This window comes from Sciurus carolinensis, chromosome 8 (assembly GCF_902686445.1).
Source record: "Sciurus carolinensis chromosome 8, mSciCar1.2, whole genome shotgun sequence".
NCBI lineage: Eukaryota > Metazoa > Chordata > Mammalia > Rodentia > Sciuridae > Sciurus > Sciurus carolinensis.
Genome location: NC_062220.1, coordinates 8,307,712 through 8,327,427, shown reverse-complemented (window position 1 = coordinate 8,327,427; position 19,716 = coordinate 8,307,712). Strand labels below are relative to the sequence as shown.

Below are 19,716 nucleotides of genomic sequence, written 5' to 3'. Positions count from 1 at the left end.
CTGGGCTTACCATGCTGTTCCAGGGGCTTGCCCTGTGCTCTGCAGGCTATTCACGACCACTGGGGGCGCCCGAGAGCAAAGTGGTCAGCATGGCGTTTAGCTAGCTTCCTCTGTAGGCTGTGAAGGACGGACTTCAGATGAGCAACCCTGGAAGCAGATCCAAGGTAGGGTCTGCTCTAGTATCCAAGCAAGAGGTGCTGACCTTGGCAGCGGAAGAAAGGGGTAACCCTGCAGCTTCTGGGTCACAGGCACTGACTGGGTAACAGAAATGACCCCCAATTCGGGCTTGAGTGACAGAGTGGGAAAAGCTCCACCTTCTGAAGTGGGGAAGACTACAAGTACAGTTAATTTGAAAGAAAAAAATGTTCACTTGCAGACATTGTGAGATTGAGCTATCTGTTCAGCAAGAAAGGCATATTTTAACCTTAAATTTATTATAGAGGTCTAGATGCATGCATAAATTTTGAAATCACTAGTCTGTGGCCAGTACTAGAAATCAAGAAATGGGTAAAAATGGTCAGGAAAAGAGAAAAAAGTGTTTTAAGTATTCATCTCTGGGTCACTAGAGCATTTAAAAGCCAGGCAACCCCAGAGGCGCCCTCCCGTGGCCATATTGCAGTACTACACCACTTGTGTACCACTTGTGGCCATATTGCAGTACTACACCATCAACCTGCGTGGAATGGTCCTAAATTTGAGCTCCAAGCTCCATAGCAAGGCCTACTACACAGTTTTACTTTTGAAAAATCAAGCAGATCTTCCTCCAGTTCCCTGTGTTGTCAAACTGTGGGATAATTCACCTTGCTATTATCTTCTTTTGCAGACTCAATCACATAGAAGCTTTTGGGATTTCCCCAAGACCAAATTTTAAGTGAGGAACAGGCAACCAAAAGTTATCATTACGCCTAGTTATTCACTTCTCCACTGTTGGTTATTAATCGCTAACTTCAAACCCCAACATGTCTGCGGTGGCTCATGCGTAATCAATGACTCCAATAAGGAAAGCCTGAGGAAATTTAAGGACCTCATGGGGAGGCCCAAGAGCTTTATAAGAAAACTTAGACCTGCCTCCCCACCCTCCAAACATCCAAGTACACAGAATTGTTTCAAGCATTCAGAAAAAATGAAATTACCTCAATGCACCTTTTGCACTTAAATGTACCACTAATGGTCTAACCTGTGATAGTTTCCATGACTACTTAGGGACAAATCAGCTTTATTGGACTCTGGCTATTGGTTGACTCATGGTTTAGCAAGTGTTCTGAGTTCCACCTTCATATTCTTTTTCTCTGGGGACTCCATCCCCATGTTGCCCAAAAGAACCAAATCACAGAGAGACACCAGATGAAAGTTTCAATGTTGACTCCGCCCGTGAGTTTGCAGTGTTACCCTTTAGGGCTGAAGTTGTAAAGAGACTCCCTGAAGAGGATAAAATCCTGCAGAGAAGCAGCCTTGAAGCCCTCCATTGTGAAGTTCGTTGCCCAGTAACAAGAGGCTCAGGGCTCAACAAAGCTGCTCTCTCCTGGCCTGAATGTACAAAAAGGTTGAATTAAGGAAGTAATTTTTTCCACCCATAGGGAAACCTCTATACGCAGACCCAAATCTACATACAAATGAATTCATCCGGTTATTGTAAACAGCACTCAGCCCATACTAAACAATGGGAAACTCATTGCATAACCCAGAGAACACTCAAATTTTAACCTCTGGGTCATTAATAATTTTCAGAGTAATTAGTCTCTTCCAAGCTGGTATTTACATTGAAAAGTGCTCGTCATTTAAAGAACTTATAAATATGCTTCTCAGGGCAGTCCAACTATGGGGCCATCCAGTGGCTGGGGAAACTGAATCTGGGAGAAGACAAGACCAGTAGCTGCTGGAGCCACCCCAGCAGCCACTCCCCAGTGGTCACACTGCTGCCCAGAGCACCCTCATGCAATCCTCCGCTTCTAGGCTCAATGCAAACTCCTCCAGTCACTGCCTACCCACCTCCCGTGGCCACTCCTTTCCCTCCACTGGGCGAGGAGGACAGCAGGGGCCAGGCTCACCTGTCTGCTCTGCAGTTGTCTCTGGCCACTCCTCTGTATCAGGCTGTTCTTCAGTGGCTACTCCACAAAACCACATAGCACATTGCCAGCGCCCAACCCTAACCCATTCAGGTGTCGTGAATGGAATTTTTAAAAAAATCATCAAGGGGGAGGAAACACAAAGCAGTTCTGAAAGACGATCAGTGGGGAGCAGAGGAAGGAACAAGGAGGACCAGGAAGATGGAGGTGATGAGAGCCCTCCATAGCGGGTCAGCTGGGGACACTGGCCCTGCGAGCTCCCTCTCCGTCCAGCTGCACTTCCTTGGCCACACTCTTGTGTAGGGCGACTATGGTGACAGCAACGGTCATCATTTGGTAGTGATTGATAGCCATTACTGAATGATTTGTGCACAGCACCCGGATCAATCACCTCCCGTGATTCTCCACACCCCGTGACGAGCTTCCCTTGGTGTTCCACCATACCAATGAGGACACTGAAATCTGGGAAGGTCAAGTCATCTGCCTGAAGTCACTTGGGGGGCAAAGGTGGCAGAGCCAAGGATGGGAACCAGATCATCTGATCCCAGAGCTGCCCAGGCACCCAGCACACGGAGGGGCAGACAGGCCAGAGCAGCTCCAGGAACCTGCTTCTGCCCCCCTCCCACCATGCGCCTCCTGTGCCCTGAACCCTCAGGATACCACCACCACTGATGCTTTGGGGCTGCTTGGGTGGCTTCCACGTGAATGGGGACCCCCCTCTGTTATCTCTCCTCTTCCTCCTCCATGAGGGACTCAGGCCACATCCCGAGATCTACTGCTTCATAACTGCCAGGAAGGGAAACCTTTGTCCAGACTGCTGATGGCAGCTGAGCGAGAGCTGCAGGCTCCAAGGGGCGCAGCCACCAAGCCAGCCAAGGGTGTGTGAGGGCAGGGCTCTCGCAGTCTGCACAGGGGTCGCTCAGACCACCAGCTCCCTTCCTTTGACCAGCAGTGAGTGACTGTCCTACCACGCAAGAGGCGGCAGGCTCCAGACCCTAGGCACAGAGAAAACGGAGGTGAAAACCCTTGGTAAAGACAGAAAAGCTGTGGAAATAGTCATAATAGCCTCCCTCCTTTCAGCCCCTGGAACACTGACCACCGGACACTGGAGGATTCTTCTTGTAAGAAATTGAACGATCCGTCACCAAAGAATGCCACAGACGCTGGCACTGGGCAACTTGGAGGGAAGCCGAGGAATCAACAAATCCACCACCAGCCCTGATACTCCACCTGGTCGGGTCAGCTCCCTAGCACCTCCCAACAGAGGGTAGCGCGGGACTAGCCTCAGCCACCGTGGGGGACAAGGTGGGAGGCCTTGGAGAGGAACCCAGAACTAACCATGGAGCAGGAGGGCTTGGGAGAACCAGCAACAATGCAGAAAGTGGCAGAAAACCTTTGAAAATTAGATTAATATTCTCAGAGAGAAAAGGTACTGAGACATTCCTTAAAAAAAAAAAAAAAACACAGAACTGGGTACTGTGAAAAAGGACTATCAGAAAGCAAGAATAACACTTGGAAATTAAAAATATGGTAGCTGAAATTAAAAAGCAATAGGGGAGTTAGGAATAAGGCTGAGGAAATGCCCAAGGAAGCAGAATATGAAGAAAAAAGATCAATATTAGGAATGAAAATGAATAAGAGAAATAAAGATAAATCTAAAATTAATAGGTGTCTGAGAAGGAAGATCAGAGAAGTAATTATTCAAGTCCCACACCTGATGTGGCAAAAAGATCCACACCAAGACCGTCCTGTGAAATTTCATTTAAAAGGTTAAAGAAAAATCCTGAAAATTTCCAGATATATATACATATTAGTTCCCCTCCAGCTACAGTAATCAGAAAGTTTAGGCTTTCTCAGTAGCAACCCTGAGAGCTTGACAACTTTCTTCCTGGAGTTTCCATTAGGTGTGAAAGTAGAATAGTGAGTCATCAGAAGGACATGGATTTAGAAAGTTAACCTCCAGTACCCCTTTCTGCAAGGAGCTATCTGGGAATGCAGGAGACAGGCCACAGACCAGGAAGAGGAGGCCTCAGATCTGGAAGCTTGCAGGTAGAATCCCAAAGAGCAGCAGAAGCCAGTTCCTGGGATACCAGAGGGATGGGTCCCAGGACAAGGGCTGTGAGGACCACCCTGAGAAGTAGCCATCAGGTGGAAAGAGAGATGGGGAGACCCCGCCAGAGGACACAGTGGGACTGCTAGATCACAGAGGTGTGGAGCTGTGGAAATGTTCCAGAAGGGTTTTACAGCACTTGAGAAAATCTGGAGAGAATCCACGGCAGCTTCACAGGAAACTAAGCAAAGGAAAAACAAAAATCATCTCTTCTAGAGAAACAAAAATCATTCAGAAAAGAAAATAAATGTACATTTTACTGCCTGACTCGTCACTGAATCATAATTTTAGCCCTAAAAATATAAATACTGAATTTCAGTATCACCAAAAGTCTGTGATTTGGGCCCTTGAGGGAGAATATCAAAAAAAGGGAGGAGGGAGGCAGGCCTGGAATGGGGGCCTACTCCAGACCGCACGTCCAGGAAAATCAATAGAACGTGTCTATAAGCTATCAATTAATAAGTATCTACAGAAGTATTTTTTAAATACAGAGGTATAGCTAAAAGGTGTTGGAAGGGATTGTCTCTAAGGAATGAGATTGGGAGGTGGGGACCAGGGAGCTGGGGTTGCTGTGGTCCCGGGCACCATTAGGCAGAAAGTGGCGCCCGTGGAAAACCTTGTGAGAAATGAAGACCAGGCTTAAAAACCGAATGCTGCCCATCCGAAAATCCCCTTAGAAACTCCGCAGCTGGAATCCCACACCACGCCATCGCTGGTCAGTCTAGAGGAAGTGGCTTTCAGCGAATCCGTCCGAACACCTAACACAGGGCTGATGGTTGCCTACAGGTTGCAGTGTTGCTGGGCACACAGATGCCGGGTGTGCAGTCCCAGGCCACTCTGGGACACTGAGCTGGGCCTTTCAGATCCCTCTTGCCACCCAGGATAAGTCTGGCCTTGCCCAGAATGTGTTCAAAAGGCTTCTCGTGTGATTACCTCATTTTTGAGCTTGGAGAGCCTTCAAGGTCATCCCAGCCATCTTGCCAAGATCTGATTAATCTTGCTGCAGCCGGGGACCTGGCCCCTGAGTCTTTCCACCTCCCTTGTGATTCCGTTACTGTTGACTGACTCTTGCCATCTCTGACTGTCATTTCTATTCCGTATCATGCCTTCCCTCTCGGTTTCCAACCTGCCCCCTTCTGTCTGTCCATGCTGGCCCAGTCCCTGCCACCTGCTGTCACTCAAGGCCTGCCCCACAGGGAACCTCATTTCCAACTTGGTATTCTCATCCAATGGCTTTACCCTCCATAGCACTGACCTTGATAGCAAGTACAAATCGCAGCTATTTCAATAACCTTAAGGTTATGAGACCATCAGTCTTGCAAATGCATGGCATTGTTCAATGAGGTCTACAGGGAATAAAAGAAATAAAGTCATGGATGAGGAAAATTATGGTATGCTAGTGGAAGTAGTGTCCTGCTACCTGCAGGTGCTAAAGCAGCATTAGCTTTTATTTATATTTATCTAGCATCTCCCATGCTCAGGCACACATACTCGGGCTTTACCATAAAGCATATCCTGTGCCTTTGAGGTCTTTGCATATTGGGTATAAATGAGAAGAGCAACCAATCACTTATCCATTTATTTAACAATTATTTATTGAGCACTGACTATGTTCTGAGGTCAAAGGTTACAGAGATGGAATGGTTTTAGCCCAACTCTCTTGGAGCATAAGGTCAGTGGGGCGCAGTGTAAACCAACAATAATGCTGTAAGGTCTGCGCATCTGGAAGTGCGAGGTGCACCGGGGAAGCTCTCACGTTATTTTGTTATAACCAAAAATTCCAGCAACTGGACAGCAGGCTCTTCGGAAGGTGACTCGGAGAGGGTTAACTGGGGTCTGCAGCTGCCACATCTGAACTTCTTCTCTATACACTACCCATTAAAGGCCCTTAGCCCACACCCCAATGAGCACGTTCACGTATCAATTCCACGCACAGGCCACTGGATTCATATACTGTGCACCTCTTAAACTTAACTAAAATAGACACTGAAAAGGATGAGCTTTTAAAGATCAGCGTAAATGGAAGAGCTCAAGTCCTCTGCCTGTGTCTCAGTGGAAGCTCCAGCGTCGACACCTCAGCTTCAATAACACCTGTCCAGTCCACAGTAGGGACCTCACTATTGCTGGTCAAGAATCTGGATTTAAGAAATTTTCCCAGAAATCTGGGACAACTCACAAGCCACAAATAATCTGGACATTTCCAGAACCCTGTGCACACCACTGTGCAAGGCATGATTTGCCTATGAATGGGTCCATTCAAGAGGCCAAATCAGACTGAAGTTGCTTAGTGAGCATAGAATCAGAACAAATGGAACCACGGTCAGTAAAGATGTTTCGTCAACTAGAATAACTGATGGAACTGCGCTTCTCCTCTCAGGGGATAGTTCCTTTGAATAACTAGGGTTGGATCTCAAATAAATACTGACATGTTTTACTTTTAGCTGTCCTGTTTCTAGAATCATTTGAGACAACTGCCCTCCTGTTAATATATCACCACCTCAGAAAATAAGAATGCACTTGATTGGATTGAAACTTTAAAATGTTAATTACATTCCCGTCTTGGGGATCCAGCCTAAAGAGACAGAATTGCTTTGCTTAAGGCTGAAGGCCGGCTGAGGACTTTGATCCCTGCTGACTCAAGGTTGTTAAAGGGCTGTCACCCAATTAGGATGCACGACTCCTTCATTGCCCACGGGCTTTAGGGCTCTGATGGGTGAGAGGGTCGCTCGTTTGATTTACATTTCCTCAAGAGTCCTTCCTCCAGGCAGCTAGCAAAGGTGAGCCTGCACTTCTCTTGCTGTACAGGAAGCCAGATGCTGACCAGGAGGAGGCTTAGCCCGCAGGCGACAACCTCTGAAGGGTAGTGAGGACCCTCTCTTCCCCATCCTACCCCATCATCCTACCCCATACCATGCAGTCGTCTCCTTCCCCCAAAGAAAATAACCTATTTTCTCCCCATGGAAGCTATGATTACGCAGTTAAAATAAAAGTTTAAAACTGCACTGGAACTTCCGGAACACCTCAACAGCTGTCAACCCCACCCGGCCTTTCCACCACCACTGTCTTTACCTTACTCCAGGTATTTACAGAGTTTGCACTGATTGCTGGGTATGAACTGCCTGCTGAACTCCAGGACCTAAGGAAACACTGTAAATAACTCTATGTCTATTAATTCAACAACTTAGCCTAAATGCGACAAAGTCTACCAACCAAAACCAAATCCAGTGTAAATAGTAAAACACAACTTAACCATTCAGAAATCACCAACTAACTTCAACTAGGAACTTTTTTCCCCCAATAAACAGGAAATTTCTACATTCACCAATCAAATACAGTCAGCCCTCCACATCCATATGTTCCGAATCCATTGGTTCAGCCTCTGCAGATAAAAATAGTTTCTAAAAAAAAAAAAAAAAAAAAATTGCATCTATACAGAACCCGTGCTAATATTTTTCTTGTCCTTATTCCCTAAACGTTTCAGTATAACAGACTTTTTCACAGCGTTTACCTTGCATGAGGTATTTATAAGTCATCTAAAGGTGATGTGATGTATACGGGAGGTTATATGAAAACATTTCTGCAGTTTCTACACGGAACTTGAGCACCCATGGATGCTGGTACCTACCGGGAGTCCTAGAACCCATCCCCATGCACACCCAGGAGCCCCTGTCTTTCTGTCTTACTGCCACAAACACCTCACCCAAGTTTCCTCCACTGCTACCCACTTGCAGCCTGGTGCTGCCTGGTTCAGGGACCATGGAGACTCAACCAAAGTCCTTAAAATTTTAAGGTGCCCATCCATGGATTTATCTTCTTCTTTTAGTTTTGGGTTTTCTGGTTTGTTTGTTTGTTTGTTTTGGTCTTTTTTTTTTTTTTTTTTTTGATAGTTGAGATGGACAGAATGCCTTTATTTTATTCATCTATTTTTATGTGGTGCTCAGGATTGAACCCAGCGCCTCACACATGCTAGGCAAGCACTCTGTCACTGAACTACAGCCCCAGCCACACCTGTATTATCTTTAAACCTACCATACATTTATCTAGATATACCAATATCTCAGATGTCTCTAAAACTAAAAACAGCATTAATTAAATAACAAGGTACATCTCAGGGTAAAGACATGTTTAATCTAAATTTATGGCTTAAACATGGCAGTACCAACATGGTTAATTTTGTTTAAGAATAGTATTTGAATTTAATAATGCATATGTACATAATTTTCATAAAAGAAAGGGAAAATGTAGTTTGTATAGGAATAGAAGTGAATAAAGTGAACTTTGATTCATTGTGTTCTTTGTAGGAAAGATACAGCAAATGTCATTTTAAAAAACACTTTGGAATTAGTATTAAAGACGAAGACTTTGGTAACTGCTTTAAACCTACCCGAGTGACTTAGTCTTACGCTGTGATGGTGAATGTGCTCATAAATGTGCACATTAAAGAGACCTCTCCCCTGGAGGTGAAGCTGAGAGTCAAGCCTCGGTCTTTGTTAAGTCCTCGGTCCATCTGTCCTGGGGGAATTCGCGTAATCCAGTTTGGTGTCTTGATTTTTGTCCTGTGAATTGCTTCACCCCTGGGGACACTGACCACACTGTCAGACAGTGGGTGGGGGTTGGTGGTGGGTACATCCTGTCTTCCCTGGAGCTCCAGGGTAGAGGCTGCCTGCGAGCCCCAGGTGGGCCCAGCTCACCACTGTCCTTCCCACCAAACGCTCCGCAGGTCCATTGCTCCCGAGTCCCCAGGGAGGAGCTGGGTAGGGAGGAGCTGGGTAGGGGAGACTCACTTTCTTTTTATGCCAACCCAATTCTGGGGCTTCGAGCACGAAAGCATGGAAACTGCCCCAACCCGACCTGATCATTTCTTGCTTTTACTCAGCTCTTCAATTCCCCCAGGCTTCTGGGCTCCCCACTCTGTATTCCTGAAGCACCTGCACCTGTGTCTGAGCACTTGTCGATGGGGGAGCAGGCACTGGTTATTTCAAGGCAATAATGGAGGAGAAGAAAGAGCAGAAGACCAAACCTCCATTCTCTCTTTCATTATCCTTCCATCTGGCCCACGTGCTTCTTCCAGCAGACCAAAGCCACCAGCCATAGGCACAAGTTCAAAACGACCTCCATCTACCCACCCCAGACAGTAGCATGAAGGGCTTCTCTTGGCTTTCACCCCTCTTGGTGTTGACCCCCTAGAGTCCCTCTAGGACTGCCCTTGTTAGGAGCCCCAGCTAGGAATCATTAAAAATACATATACTTTTTGCATAAAAATTGGATGATGGTACATAACGAGGGAGGGTGGTGTGGGGAAGAGAAAAATGAAGGAATTTTGGGTGGTGTAGAGAAAAATGGGGCAGGAGGGGGTGGGGACGAAAAGATAGTAACTGAGAGAGACGGTATTACCCTATGTATATGTATGATTACGTGAATGGTGTGAATCTGCATTGTGTACAACCATAGAAATGAAAAGTTGTACCTCCCCCAAAGGAAAGAAGTAAATACATATTTTTTTTTAATTTCATCTATTTTATAAAATTTTAATATATTGGCATGTTATTCATTATATATACATTTCATATGTTGAAATTGAAGTAATATACATGAAGCAAGTGTCTAGTATTTTATAGACACCGACATGTAAGTTCCAGAAAGTCAGAGGTGTCTGAGGATTTAGTGCAGCTCGTCTGACAGGATGAGGGAGAGGCGGGTATTGCTGATGGTGGTGGGTTAGACTCAGGAAGCGGGTCTCTCTCATGTAATTACCTTAATCAAGGTGTAACGCGACGGGATTTTCTTTTCTCTCTCCAGGGAACTACTGGAACGCGGCCTCTTTCCCAAACCCGTCGTCCTACCTGCACTTCTCTACATTCCAAGGGGAAACCAGTGCTGACATTTCTTTCTACTTCAAAACCTTAATCCCCCGGGGAGTGTTCCTGGAAAATCTGGGGAACACAGATTTCATCAAGCTGGAGCTGAAGTGTAAGTGTTGGTTCTCTTGCTACCTCCTCAGAGCCCCTCTGTGGCCTGGGGCCCTGCCAGGATTAGCAGCGCCATGTGTGGAACATGGGCCGCTCTTGTTCCAGGAGCAGGACTAGAAGGTGCAGGCCAAACTCGAGCCCTGTCCCCAGGACACTCCCAGGGAAGCACATGCAGGTAGAGGGGCCAGGGCCCAGTTATCAAGAAGACCAGAGAAAACCCCCCACGCTGATACCATGGGGGAGACGACATACATACGTGTGGCTCTTTTTAAAATGCAGTTGTTTCCCAAGGAGACAGTCAAGAGTAGACAAAGGAGTGTGTGAGGCCATCTGAGGAACATGAAGGAAAACAGAAATAATAAAGAGTGTGCTGAGCATGCAGTTTTCCACATGAGGCCTCACACCGCACACCCTGTAAAAGTGTGGGTTCTGAAGTTATTTAGCCAGGGATACAGAAACTGTCATAGGCAGACCCCAATCAGATGCTGCTAAGCTCAGCGCAGCTGGCTTTGCCTCCAAAGACTTCCAAAGAAGGCCTGGTTTCTGTGGGAGAGCCGTGTTTGCTGCATCTGAGAAGGGCAATTCTTGCTTTGCCAGGGTCCTGGTTGTCCCCATGGCCTAAGTTCAGCTTTAGGAACTTACAAGTCACAGATGCCAGGTCACAGACTATGTCCCCACCCCAGCCCAATCCTTCCTCCCTCCACAGGACCTGGGCCTCCTGCCTGCCTTCGGTCCCCTTTATCTGAGTGCTTAGGCTACTGGGTCTCATCCAACAATGACTCCAAGTCCATTTTCCAGTATTCTCAGATAAAATATTTTTTTCATTTTGTAGTCATAATTATGCAATAAGATATTTTAGAGATCCTCAGGTAAACCTCTTTCTGCTGAAATTGATTGGATTCTGTTTTGGAAAATGATAGTCTATGATGCCAAAAGGCACAAGTTTTGAAGTTAGCATCTCAGGTTCAAATTCAAATTTTGTGTAAATTGCATGATCTCTTTGGATCTCACTTGCCTAAACTGTAAAATGGGGATGTTAATGTGCAGGTTTTTATGATAGCATTTGTTTCAGCATCTAGTAGCTCCTGGGATAACCTTCCTCAGTCGCTCATTGCAGATCTGAGCTCAGCCAGATCAAATTCAAAGTGAGCTGGAGGATATGCGGTCTTGAGTGTGTGCTCCAGGATCTACAGGTTTCAAACAAGTTTTTTAGGCAGAAACCACAAGTGAGAAGGATGGCACCAGATGCTTGTCAAGAAATTGGATCTTGGTAGGTAGGGTATCAAGATGTCTTGCAAGAAAGGGATCGAGGATCTTAAAGAATCTGCATAAAACAGTTCTTGGAGAGGGAGACTAGAGAAAGGACAAGAATGGAGGAATTCCCAGGAAGGGAAGGAGTTGGGGCAGATGACCTTGGTGGCTCAGTGTAGGATCGGAATGTTCTGCTCTAATGAAAGCTATAGCACTACACATGTGAAGTCCAGGACGCAGTGAGTCTGGGCCCGGTGGGAAAAGATGTATATCTAAGGTCGGGGGGTCCAAGCCCTGATCGCTTGTGTCCTCTTGGCCTATTATTTTAGGGGTGTCTCAATCTGCTTTGTCCTTTACTTTCAATTTCTTCCACAAGGACATGAAAAACCAGTAGCATCGGACCTTCTGCCACCCCATCAATCACGGTTTCACTGTCGCTTGCCCACCAGGGGTCCTCCCAGCCCACGTCTCCCTGGGTTGCACGTTCTGCTCTTCCAGCAGTGGCTGTTTGGCAGAAGGCTCAGAAAGGATCGTTTCTGCTGTCAAACTTTTGTAAACCATCTCTCCTTTTCTCCCTTTAGTTTGCTAGGCCTTCTGATCTCTCTCTGATAGGAATTCAAATTTTGTCTCTCTACGTGTGTCTCAAAGGAATTTTGTCACAATGCATGCCTGCACATCGCTCTCCAGAATAGCAGTCCTGTTAATTAACTACATTGTGCCCTTCTGTCGAGAATGGAAGATTCTTGACTCAGGGAACAGCGAGCCTGTGTACAATAAGTTAATGAGATGCCACCAACATCTTACGTGCTAGCAGCAAAACATGTAAGATAAAATTAGGGCAATCTTCCTCATTAGCATACTTCAAAGGTAAAATTCTAACTCTGTATCCCCCTTGTTTACTATATGTTTATTCATTTGTCCAGTGAGCACTCACTATCTCTGTGTCCCAGCCACTGTGGTGGGTGCTGAGGAACACAGTCAGATCAGATCTATCTGTTTTGGGAGAAGGCAAGTAAATCAGTGGTTACAGGCGAGGAAGTCACCCAGTCAGGTCACAGAGTGCACAAGTGCTGAGCAGGTGTTAAACCCCAGATGTTTTATGTCTGTCCCGGAGTCGTCTTGTGAACAGTTGAGTACACTGCCTCTCACAACAGACAGTGAGAGAGCGGCCTGGAGTGCCAAGGGGGATATTCAGACCTGACTAGAGTGACAGAGGGTGCTTCCCAGGGACTGTAATGCTTTAATTAAATTTTGATGGACGAGCAGAAGTCAGTAAGGTAAAGAAGGGGAGGGAGGAAGAGGAATCAGAAAAGGACATTTCAGTATAACACCAGGGGGTGAAAACGCTGGGGACCCCACCGAAGAAGCCAGGAGGCTGCCGGTACAGAAGGACCCTGTGCATCAGGAGCCAGAGACCTAGACCTAGAGCTGAAGAGCAGGAGCAGCTGAGGGCCCAGTATCTCCTTGATCTTGAAGATATGATGAGCCGGGGCAGAACAGGATGAGGGTCACGTTCACACAAAGAAAGAACCAGATATATTAGTCCATTTCTTGACTTGATACCACAATGCCTGAGGCATGACTGAGCTCCCAGCTCAGATGTTGCAAGTACCCACAGCGTGGCCCAGCCCCTGTGAGGGTCCCTGTCTGCGGCGCCACCTGGTGGTGGATCGCGGTGGTGGGTACACATGTGACCTGAGTAAGCTTGGAGCCACGCTGTGGGTCAGAGAGGAACCTGGCGGGCAGGCTCAGGATCCTAAAGCAAGAATCTCTGGAGAACTCGCTCCAGGAGAGGAGCGTCCCTTTGGAGGGCACGCCCCCAGTGACCTAAGCACCTCCCACTAGGCCCTAGTGACCTAAGCCCTCCCATTAGGCCCCGCCTCTTAAGGATTCCATCTCCCCCGCCACTGGGAGCCTCGCTTCCAGCACACCAACCTTCACAGGGTAAACCACATCCAAGCCACGGTGCAGACCTGAAGCCAAGGGGGCTGCATGGAGGGAGCGGCAGAAGAATGGAAAAGGCAGACAGCAGGGAAGGCATGCACACGACACACAGAAGGGACAGGTTCCCCACGCCTTTAGCAACATAGCCACGAAGCTGAACTGGAAGAGGAGGACCTAGAATTAGGCCACCCTCTTTCCGATATTGTGGGGGTGGGGCACTTCTCACTGAGGCGGTGGTATTTAGGGCAAGGTGCATACACATTCTGGAGAGTTCAGTGTGAGCCTCTGTGGCCACCCGAGGGCCTGACCAGGCAGGTTCCCTGAAGGATGCTGACCGTCCTGGCCGAGCCCAGCAGAGGGCTGAGTTAGAAACACAGTCCGGGAGCTGTCATCCCCAGGAAAAGAGACTCATGCGTGGCGCCAGGACGAGATTGGCCAAAACAAAGGTGCAGAGACAAAAATGAGATGTGGAGGAGGAGACCCTTCAAGGGACCGAGGAGGGAAACGACCCCTAGAATGGGCTGCAAAGGAAGACAGGGGTGTCCAGAGACAGAATGAGAAGGAAATTCCAAGAAGAATGAGAGGGTCAGGTACTGCTGAGCCGTCACTAAAACAAGGACATTGAGTGACCATTGGGCTTAACCTGGACAGGTCACTATCCAAAAAGTAATTAAGGACTGCAAGTGTAGTTCAATGTTAGAGTATGTGTCCAACACGTGGGAGGCCCTGGGTTCGATCCCCAGCACCACAAAGACAAAAAGGCAAATTTAAAAAGCTAAGGTGTAAGGCAGTCACTGGAGTGAGGGGAAGTGGACGTGAATCAGGGCAGGTGGTTGTTCTTATGGTGATTGTTTTAAGATGGCAGAGACTGGAACATGGGCACGAGAAGAATCTGGCAAAGCAGGAGAGACTGGAGACACAGGAGAAAGGGGGATTGTCTGGAGAAGCAAGGTCCTCAAGGAGGCGGCAATGAGTGAGACCTAGCATCACAACGCTGCAAGGACTGACGAATACGGGTCAAAGGGGAGGAGAGCCCAGGCCACCACCAGGAAGTCCCTCCGAAATCTGGCCTTGCTGCTGCTGCTGCAGCTTTGTTTGCTACTTGTTAGTATTTTTGAGATGGCTGAGTATACTGATTTTAAAAAGCCACTGTAGCAGTTATCAGAAAAGCCAGGTTCTAGACCTGTCCCAGCGCTAGCAATCATGGACACGGGCTTGCTTTTCAGAGTTACTGCCAGGGGCTGGCTTGACTTCTGCAGGTCCCTTTCTGACCATGGTGCCAACTTCGGGCCACCATTTACTGAGCACCTCCTGCATCAGGGTGCTGGGGATATGGCAGGAAAGTCCAAAGTAAGGATGAGAGACCCAATGCCCTCCCCTGGTGAAGGAGACAGCGTGTTTGTGACACTGCACGCACAAAATTTTACTGAGAGTGTTCTGAGTGCCAGGCACTATTCCAAAACTACTGTAGGTATTAACTGTTTTACGTTTCACATCTCTATCCACATTGGACAGGTAAGGACACCGAGGCTCCCAGGTTATACGGATTATTCCAAACATAATGCTGCTTTTAATCATTAAATTCAGTAGTTAATGATGAGAATAGGCATAAAGTGTTATAAGCATTGAGGGGAGAAGTAGGGAGCATGCCTGAGAGTGAAGGCATGAAAGAGCAGGCACCTGAGGTTGGCCACAAACTCAGGCAAAGGCATTAGCTGGATGAAAGCGTAGTGGCAAGAAATCTAGGAGAGGCAGAAAGCTCACAGAATCGGCAACAACGTGGGTGTTCCGGAAGGTGCATGGGATGTCGTCAGAGTTTGAAGCATGAGAGACTTTTAGGCAAGTCTCAGATCTGATTCTAAATATATGGCAATTGAAATAGTCAACCAATACTTGTTGTACAACTTCTATGTAGGTGCCAAGAAGGAGCACAGAGAGACATGAATGGGACATGGCCCCATCCCAGGGCACCTCCAGTCTAGCAGGGGGCAGGGGCAGCCATCTTGGCTGCTATACAACAGTATTTTGAATAAGATGAAATAAGTCAGAAGGTTAAGCAATATGCTCGGGTCACCCAGAGAAGGCACAGTCACTTCCCCTGGAAAATAAGAAAAGCTCCCCTAGAGATGGTGGCACTTTTATTCAGCCTCAAAATAAATGGGAAAGATGATCAGCTCAGGATGGCTGTGGAAATACCTCGCACACAGATGGCCTGGACACCTCAGGGAGGCTGCTCCGACTCGCACCTGTGGTGGGCCTGTCCATGACACCCCCAGGGTCACAACCATGCCAGCACATCGTGGGTACTGAGTAAGCACCTGATGAATGGAGGAGCCACTAGTCTAAACAGAGAACGGGAAAACCGAGGCGGAGAAGGAGACCACCCCAGCTGAAGGACGGGTGCTCAATATGAAAAGAAAGATGACGTCCTAAGGCATGAGGGTGGTGAGGTTCTGGAATTCAAGATTTCTCAGGAAAGCAGTGTGGACGAAGGAACTAAGCTGCAGGGTCCAGCCAAGCGAGTGCTGTGCTGGGTGGACTGAAAGGGCTGTGGGAACAGGAGAGAGGACCGAAGGCAAGGCGGCGGATGGTCCCCAGACCACGGTGGAGGCCTCCAGTGGAGACGGCAAGGGACTGAGTGGACAGGGAACCTGCGAGCCACCGTTACACTCCCAGGGCCCACACATGGCAGCAGCAAGAACTGAGAAGGGGTGCGTCACAGGAGGAGGCCTCTCTGGGTGAAGTCGCCAGGCCGTGGAATGGAGGGAGCGCTACTCCCCTGGCCCCCAGATGTGGACCTCTGGGGACCGGGCGGCAGCACAGCGGGGCTCCTGCCCTCAGGGGCGCGAGCACAGGAAGGAACCGCCGCCAGTACTCGGTGGTACTGCGCGCGGGGCTTTTTTTTTTTTTTTTTTTTTTTTTTTTTTTTTGACAATTTGGAAGACAAGTCAGAGGACATTTGTGAAGGGGATTTGGGGGCAGAGGGCAGATTTTAAAGGGAATGTTAATTGAGTAGAAAGCATTTGGGAAAAGCAAACCAGAAACTATTGCAATACTTCAGCCTAAGCTTCCATGTTGACCACATTTGAGTTTTTTCAGATACCAGGATGACTCAGAGAAAATTTTTGCATTTAGCAGGCATATCTCCCCAAAAATGTGGAGGCAGCAGTCTAATATCCTACTAATCTTAGGAAAGGGTATTAAGGAAAAACTTTCATTTCCAAGATGCAGCCTTCTGCAATACGCATGCTGGAGAAAGTCACAGAAGAAAATATTCTGCAATATATAGAAACTGATGAATCAGAAGAAGTAAATTAATAGCAATTTATCTTCCGTATTTCAGAATTGGAACAACTTTTTATATTAAAAGAGCTTCGCTCGTGTAGACATGAGGAATGTTGAATTCCACTTAACTGGGCTGTGGTACTGTTGGGGATGCTTTGGAAAATATGAGTTTTTAACACAAATCATGTGTTAGCACCTGGGGTTTTTCCTTTTAATTATCCAAGTCAACTTAGGTTATCAACATGGATTGAGGAAGAAGTTTAGTGTTTCTCCTGCTTTGCAAGTCTAACTGTGGTTTCAGTTTATACTCAAGATTAGAACTGAAGAATGATTCTGACTTGGTCATTAACTATATAGAAGAAAAATATTACCTTTTCCATAAAGGAAAACATTTAAAGATCTGAATATTTAATAACAACACTGAAGGGTATTTTTAAAAAACATCTCTAACTTCTTGATTTAAACTTCTCAATTTGGATTATAGACCAAAAATTAAGAAATACAAATTGAAATTAAATTTGTGCTAAATGAAAGCTATTTGATATATTAGCCATTTGCAGCTTATTACATATTAGTATATATATAAATTATCAGTAAATAAAACTGGATTATTTTATCCAAATTTCTTTGCCAATCTCACTGAAAAGACAGCTATTTGAACATAGGTACAGGTTCCCTGGGGTGACAAGGATGAACTCTGGCATAGAATATCCTCTGAATATGAAAATTTCCCCACATTACCTTAGAGTTTAATGGTCTGCCCTTGTCTGCTGATCTGGAACTTTCCAGGCAGGCCTGGGAATCCTCCTAAGCTAGTCACACAGTTACCTCTCTCTACAGAGTTTATGGTCCTGTCTTTCTTTCCCCTGCCTTTCCCAAGAGGCAGCTGGAGAGGACCACTGGGCTCTTGACCAGCCCTCTCCCTTGGGAGGTCTTATGGGTGCACCTGACCCCTGCCACTCAGCATTTCCTCTCTTCTCCCAGAGGGGGATGGTGAGCTTGCTCTGCTTGCTTTTCCTAGTACAGACAGGCATTCTAACTTCTAAAGTTCTAACCAGCCTCTTGGTGACACTTCCTTTGCCTTTGGCTCAGATCTCAGACTCCAAATGCCCAGGGAAAGAATTTTTCCAGTAACACACAAAGACATGGCTTGCGGCTCCTTTGGGGCTCAACTTCTGCTCTGGAAATTAAGTGGAGTCTAGGAAATAGTCTCCCCAAGACTCACTACAGGCCCCCATTCATTTATATTAAGGGCATTTTAGAACAGTAAAAAGCAAATAAATGTCAAGAAGCAGGATGCCCTTGAAGACATTACATCTTACATTCATTTCCATGTATATTTATTTTCTAAAATGTTAAAGAGTAAGTCGAAGTAATCAACAGAGATACAAGTCAGAATAGTGACCATCCTTAGGGAAAGGGAAAAATTCTTTGTCCTAACCCTAATTGACCAGGAGGGGATACAAAGAACTTTCTGGGTGGTAGAAATAGTCTTTATCTTGATCCAAGGAATGATTACAGATGTAAAAAAATTATTCAACTATATAGTTAAGACTTGCACATTTTACCATGTACAAAAAATACTTTGGTGGAAAAAAATTGAAAAAATAAAAATTCTTGCCGTGAAAAAAATCTCAAATGAACCAAATGTTAATAAAACACCTGATTTTTCAACAAGCGAGAGGTAAGAAGTCTGAGGTGACCCAAGACAGGTCTCTGAACCTCCCCCGACCTGACACTGTCATGTTGACTTGTAAAGCAAGAAGGTCATACTAGGTCATCTGTAAGATCTCCTCCAGCATTAGCAGCTCTGCAAATTTGTCAGAGACCATCAGCTTCAAGTGAGGTTTACCCCTCCCCCACCCCGCCAACTCCAGTGAAGTCATAATTAAGCAGCACCTTAACTTTTCATGCCAGAGGAGGGCTTTCCCAGAGCAAGTGACAGCTGCAGCAAGGAATGCCAGTCCACATAAATGCTCAAACTAAATGCAGTCAGGATTTTTCCTGTAATCCTTGGCACCTTGCTGTGAATGCTAAGGAACCAACAGAATGGTCACAGGTGCATCAGGCTCAGCACTGATCAAAACTGAACCCTACAAACTCTCTCCTGTGCTCCACATCTTGGTTAATGTCACTACCATCTTCCTCATTATCCAGATTAGAAAACACAAGCTCAGATTCACGTTTCACTAACACCCCCCCCCCCATATTGGATGGACTGCTCATCTTGATACAACTATATTTTTAAAATAGGAAAATAATTTTCTTCCTGCAAGTCATGGTACCAGAACAATCCCAAAGAAAGCATCAACTACTGGTTGCAGTAAGGAGATACAACACAGATACAAAGATAATGAAATTGTCTCAAGAGTCTTTGTCTTCCAAGATGGCTTTGCTGGTTGAATCCTGAGATTCGTGATTCAGATGGGTTCATAATCTGTCTCCCTCACTCTGGTCCTTTTCTCCTGACATCAGCCTACCTACCACATTTCTACAGATCTGGTCCTATTTCTCCTTTCCTTACAGACCATAATGGTTTCTCAGTGCCTTACAAGACAGAATTCAAACACTTCAGCTTGATAAATGATTCGAGGCTTTGATTTTACTTTCTGGTCTCTGTCCCCCACGCAAGCTTTGAACTCACCCACCAGCACTGTGTGCCTGACTTCAGTCACCTCCACCTGGTAATATTCCCTGGATACCACCCACACTTTCCTAAGACTCCATTTGTCTCTGCCTGCTCTGCAATTGTCTTGCCTTATTGAAATCCAGCTCACATGAAGGATTTTTTTCCTGCATCTTGATTTAAAATATAAAACACCAATATGGCAGAAGTCTTCATTTTTCTAAAAATATCAAAAGTTTTGCCAGACAATTAATTTGGTGCATTGCCTGGAAAATAATAGGCATCCTTACTAATGAGCATCTTCATGTAGTATTTTTCTGAACAGAGCATAAATCGTATGTCATTACTATGAGAAATGCTGAAGTTTCATAAAGATATTTTTTTTCTGATGGAATTTTTTTCTATCTCACTGTCTCCAATTCTGATGTTTCCTACATTATTTATTGTATAGGATAGATCACAAAA

General features: G+C 46.2%; 1 protein-coding gene across 2 annotated transcripts in view; it reads left to right on the top strand.

Moving 5' to 3' along the window:
* Positions 1-19,716, top strand: part of Cntnap2 (contactin associated protein 2) — a 1,961,892-nt gene that overhangs the window by 1,712,611 nt on the left and 229,565 nt on the right. For both annotated transcript variants that reach the window (XM_047561468.1, XM_047561470.1), the window contains exon 16: positions 9,976-10,146. In XM_047561468.1, the coding sequence (XP_047417424.1) occupies positions 9,976-10,146 (171 nt within the window). The remainder of the gene's footprint in view (positions 1-9,975; positions 10,147-19,716) is intronic.